General features: G+C 38.4%; 1 protein-coding gene across 2 annotated transcripts in view; it reads left to right on the forward strand.

Moving 5' to 3' along the window:
- PRKAA2 (protein kinase AMP-activated catalytic subunit alpha 2) overlaps positions 1-6000 on the forward strand; it is a 45502-nt gene that overhangs the window by 22540 nt on the left and 16962 nt on the right. For both annotated transcript variants that reach the window (XM_040470372.1, XM_040470373.1), the window contains exons 4-5: positions 3137-3224; positions 5218-5442. In XM_040470372.1, coding sequence (XP_040326306.1) covers positions 3137-3224; positions 5218-5442 — 313 coding nt within the window. The remainder of the gene's footprint in view (positions 1-3136; positions 3225-5217; positions 5443-6000) is intronic.

Genomic DNA, 6000 nt, shown 5'->3' on the forward strand with positions numbered 1-6000 from the left:
CTCTCCTTCCATTCTGAATGACAGCCTTGCTGGATAAAGGATTCTTGGCTGCATATTTTTCCTGTTCAGCACATTGATTATTTCCTGCCATTCTCTTCTGGCCTGCCACGTTTCAGGGAACAGGTCTGCCTCTACTGTTATGTGTCTCCTCTTACAGGTTAAGGCCCATTTGTCCCTAGCTGCTTTCAGAATTCCCTCTTTATCTTTCTTTTTTGCCAGTTTCATTATGATATGCCATGGTGAAGACCTATTCTTGTTGAGTCTGAAGGGAGTTCTCTTTGCCTCCTGGATTTGGATGTCCACTTCCTTTCCCAGATTAGGGAAGTTCTCCACTATAATTTGTTCAAGTAAACCTTCTGCCCCTTTCTCTCTTCTTCTGCTGGAACTCCTAGGATACAGATATTATGTTTCATTGAATGGCATAGTTCTCTAATTCTCCCCTCATGATCTAGCATTTTCTTATCTGTCTTTTTCTTGGCTTCATCGTTTTCCCTAATTTTACCTTCTATTGCTGTCACTGCATCTCGTTTATTTTGCACCTCATCTGCAGCATTTCTCAATTCGTCATGACTGTTTCTTAATTCTTTGATCTCTGTAGCAGTAGATTCTCTGCTGTCTTCTATGCTCTTTTCAAGTCTAGCTATTAATCTTATGACTGTTATTCAAAATGCTTGATCAGATATATTGTTTATATCTGTTTTGATCAATTCTCTAGCTGTCATTTCTTCCTGGAATTTCTTTTGAGGAGAATTCTTCCGTTTCATCATTTTGGCTAGTTTTCTGTCCTTTATGTGTTTTAATAGCTTGTTATATGACCTGCACCTGCAAGCACAATTATATTAAAAAGTGGTCGTACACTGTCCAGAACCTGGCCCTTCAGGAGGTGTTTTTGGAGTGTGTTGCATGCTCTCTGTTGTTGTGACTCTGGTTGCTTTATCTCGCTACCTGTAATGGTAGTTTGGACCTTCTACTAGGCATGCTTTGATTTGTTCATTGAAGTAACTCTGAAAAAAATTTAAAAATGGGTGTGGTGGTGGAAGAAGCCTTATCCCATACAAAGAGAGAAATGACAGGTGGTTAAAAAGAAAAGAACAGCAACCAGAAAATTGACCAGGCAGAGAATCAGAGAAACTATACTGCTTAATCCAGAGAGAGAGAGAGAGAGAGAGAGAGGGAGAGAGGGAGGGAGAGAGGGAGAGAGGGAGAGAGGGAGAGGGAGAGAGAAATAGAGAAGGTGATACAGCGGCGCCTGGGTGGCTCAATTGGTTAAGCATCTGCCTTAGGCTCAGGTCATGATCTCACAGTTCGTGGGTTTGAGCCCCGCATTGGGCTCTGTGCTGACAGCTGTGGAGCCTACTTGGGATTCTCTGTCTCCCTCTCTCTCTCTGCCCCTCCCCTGCTCTTTTTCTGTCTCTCAAAATAAATAAACAAACAAACAAACAAACATTTAAAAAAAAAGAAAAAGGAGATACAGAAGAGATGTAAAAAGAATGGATTAAAAATTATCTGCTTAAATAAACCAATCAGAATTAGAAGTAATCAAAGGAATGAAGAAAAAAAATTTTATATAAAATAAGAACTGACCAAGAGTCAAATCAGAAAATGCAAAACCACTGTGCTGATACCTGATGGTGCCTTGGAACCTGTGACTGCGGTGCTGGTCTGGAACACTGCTTCAGTGTCAGTCTCGCTTCTGTAGATATGCATTTACCAGGCATGAAGGGGCATGGTTTGGTGTAGGCAGGTCCTGCCTGCACTGTGGGTCCGTTGTCCCTTCCCTGAAGCCCAACCTTGTTGGCGATGGGGAGAAAAATGGGGACACCCCTGTCTCTCCTCCCCAGACCAAATGTCTCCTACTGGTCTGTTCAGGCTGTCCACACAGTGCCGTGCAGACACAGAGGGCCAGTTTGTCCCACTCCACCATCTCCTGTACCTCCCAGGCACTTGGCTAAATTCAGTCCCTGATGTCATAAAGGATCCTGCTCCGTGAGCCCCAGTTCTGGGGTAGTGCCGCTCCGGGCCTGGGTGGCAGGTGTCTGCAGGTTCTTTTGTCTTTAGAGTGGATATATACCTTCTTCCCACAGCACTCAAGGGAGGGGGCTACTCTCTCCGACTGCACCCCTGAGCTCGCTACCAAGCCTGGGTCTGGCTCCCCTCCTCCCCAGGCGTGCATGCAGGGCGGCAGGCTCCAGTCTGGACAAAGACCTGCAACCCTGGATCGTGTTAGATACTGGTTCTTTCTCTGTTTTTTCTATTCCCCGGTCTGTGGTTTTTCTCTTGTCCAAATACAGCCCTACACTTCCACAGCCTCTCTTTCTCTTCCTTTTGTCTCTCCAGAGAAAGGGATCCCTCTCCTCTGTGCCTATGCCACCCATTTTCTCTCTCCCAATTGACAGTCACACACCTATGGACCACCAAGTTGTCCCTGGGGGCCCCTAGAGATATTTCTGTCACTCTGTAGCCTGGGTTCTTGGAATTCCGTCTTCTGGCCTCAGTATTGCTGTGTTTGAAGGACGAGGGAACTTTGGGTCCCCCTACTTATAGCTCTGCTATGTTGACTCCTTCCCCCCCCAAAAAAACTTTAAAAGGTGCCCCTTCTCTTTTGTAAATCAAAAAAAACTCTTTAATATTATAGTCCAGTTAGATTTTTGGTTCAGTAGATTATTTTTTCTATGTTGAATATAAGCTTTCCAAATTAAAAGCTTTTGGAACATAATCTTTATAAATAAGAACCTGTCTGATTTCTACTTAGAGATTTTATTTTTAAAGGCTTTGAAAGCATAGGACAAAAAGTAATAGGCTCCATTTCATTCTTTCAACTGTAGAAATGGGCAAATAATATTTTGTTGCTTTTATGTTTAGAAGAGTTCATATAATTTAGAACAACCTCATATTTGTCAGGTGAATCAAGATTTTTATTTAGAAAAAGGAATTCGAATCATGCATGATGTGCTTTTTCTTTTAGAGCTAAAGTATGCTGGAATGTTTTTTACTAGTCTAACAAATGCTTTCCACTACTTTTTTTCTAATAATTAAAAAACTATGTATAGGACATTAAAGACTTGATATTTTCCCTTGTACTTATATCTACTTTTAAAAATATCTAGCATGAAGTAAACGTTACTCTTATTTTCAGGATTGTCTAATATGATGTCGGATGGTGAGTTTCTGAGAACTAGTTGTGGATCTCCCAATTATGCAGCACCTGAAGTCATCTCAGGCAGGTAATAATAGATGGGTGGAGAGTAAACTTTTCATAATCTTTTGTTCATCTTAATAACATTTAATTATGATATATTCTGTTCAGAGGATAAGATTAACACAGTAGGAACAAATTGTCCTTTTTTTCCATTCTTTAAGAGAGAATAGTTTTATTAAACAATTTTTTAAACAGTTTCGTTTTTGTTATGAGTATATTTAATGATTTTTTCTTTTTTCCAGGTATAATTATTTTTATTCCTAGCTATTTTTGATAGTATTACTGATATAGTAATAACAGAGAATAAGTGTTGTGTTTGTTGGAAACATTTACAAAAGAATTCAAGCATTAAGTTCTTGATAGGACAATATTAGTGTCCCTGGTCCTATATATGCTGGCAATATGTAAAACACCTAGGTTCCCGGGTGCAGAGTGCAGAGGTGTAAAGTAAGTCACTGAGACATTGCAAGGAAAAGAAGAGAGTATAAAATAAAGATGTAAGCAAAGAGTAAAGTGTTGAAGGAACAGATAAGAAGTATATCGATGATCATAAAACCCTTAGGTGAGCTTTTGTTCTGTCTGTTCTCAAAGTTCCATGAGTCTGTGATGATGCGAAATTATTGAAAAAAAAATTTAAGGGAGTTTTTCCATTAAAAAATGACTGAAATATTGATTTTATTTTGATAAAGTACAGATAAGAGCATTTGCTATATTCAAGCATTCCTATCAGACAGTCCTTAAATAATAATTAACATATTTTTAATAAGGTACTATATAGACCATTATTTTATGTTTTGTTTTTAGAACAGTGAGGTTTTGGGGGGACAGTATTGTCACTTCATGAAATTAAACTGTACAAGTAGAGATTGGAGCTTACCCATTGGTATATAGAAAAAATGTTCATACAGATTGCAGTGATAAACTGAAGACTTTCTACAGTGACCAGTGTCTGTTTAAAAACTTAACAGAATTCTCTGAGAGAAAATACAGAAACGTTATTATTGCAAGGAACAGATATAGGAGTTTTGGACAGTACAGCAAATGATATAAATGATGGGCAGCACCATTTTGAAGTGGATTATATTCTTTTAATTGGAATAACATAGATTTACTTTGTTACCTCAGACCTAGCTTTGAGTTTGTCAGTGTGCTATCAGGAGCATTTTAATATTTTTTATGTAGGTGAGAGAAGAAAGGACTAATATTCCAGCCATAGGTTATGTGTAACAAAGCTAACCTTAGTCCTGTGAGCTAATCTAACAAGTGATTGGAATGAAAGTCATACTCAGGACAATGTTATACAGGACAAGTACCGTCAAAGAGATGGCTGTAGGACTAGTTAGGCATTGTAATGTTTCAAATATTCTGTAAAATATGCATTCAGGGATAAAAATTGTTATATATGCATTTTCTTTATTGTAGTTTTATGATAAAAGGATTTAACGTATACATTATAGTATTGTTTTTTTCAAGTTTATGGTTATCTACTTTGATGTTTCCATAAAAATTCAACCATAGTATGTTTTATTTAAAAAAAAATTTTTTTTAATGTTTATTTATTTCTGAGACAGAGACAGACAGAGCATGAGTGGAGGAGGGGCAGAGAGAGAGGGAGACACAGAATCAGAAGCAGGCTCCAGGCTCTGAGCTGTCAGCACAAAGCCCGACGTGGGGCTCGAACTCACAAACCGTGAGATCATGACCTGAGCTGAAGTCGGTCGCTCAACTGAGCCACCCAGGCGCCCCTGTTTTATTTTTTTTTATTAGTCAATTAGTAAGTTAAGTGAGTTTGTGACAAAGAAAAATACTGCTTTCTTTTGGAAAACTTGAATAGTAATTGCACAGACCAATTCTCTACGGGAACAAGTATTGACTGTTGGGAGTGTGGCCATGGTCCTCATTGAAGGCCTGCAAATCAGTATAGACTGAGTCTGTAATATGTATATGAAGAAACGGCATACACGAGGATGAGAAAAAGTGGTACTTGTATTTCAGGTTTTTGTCATCTTTTTTCTTAGATTGTATGCAGGTCCTGAAGTTGATATCTGGAGCTGTGGTGTTATCTTGTATGCTCTCCTTTGTGGCACCCTTCCATTTGATGATGAGCATGTACCTACGTTATTTAAGAAGATCCGAGGGGGTGTTTTTTATATCCCAGAATATCTCAATCGTTCTGTTTGCACTCTGTTGATGCATATGCTGCAGGTTGACCCCCTGAAACGGGCAACTATCAAAGATATAAGGTGATTATTCTTTTTGTGACTGTTACGTGTATTTTGTAGTATTAATAATAATAACACTAATTGAGTGCCTGCTTTATGTTAGTCTCTGTAACACTTAATAGCATAGGAATTTTGCTTTCCTTTTTACACAAACCTGATCAGGTCACTGATCTTTTAAATATTTCAGATTGTTTTCTAAACTTTTTAGCTTAAGCAGCAAATCCTCAAAGGCCCTTCCTAATAAGGCTCCATTTCCTTCTCCTGAAGCCTCACTCCTGCACTTACCACCACACACTGGTACCAGTGCCTCAGCTACATTCAGCTTTTCCTTGTTCTTCAAAAAACATATTTTATGCTTTCATGTTTTAATTTATATTATTGTCTCTGATTTGTCTTCTGCCTTTTTTGACCCTGTAGATTTCCATCCATCCTTTATAATTCTTACTTATCATCTCCCTTGTGAAATTACCTCTGATTCCTCCAGGCAGTGTTAGTTGCTTCCACTTCCGTGATTTCCACATTTTGTTCATGGTTTTCTTTTTTCTTTTTTTTTTTTTTTTAATTTTTTTTTCAACGTTT

This window comes from Herpailurus yagouaroundi, unplaced genomic scaffold (assembly GCF_014898765.1).
Source record: "Herpailurus yagouaroundi ecotype Mexico unplaced genomic scaffold, PumYag 77, whole genome shotgun sequence".
Classification (NCBI taxonomy): Eukaryota; Metazoa; Chordata; class Mammalia; order Carnivora; family Felidae; genus Herpailurus; species Herpailurus yagouaroundi.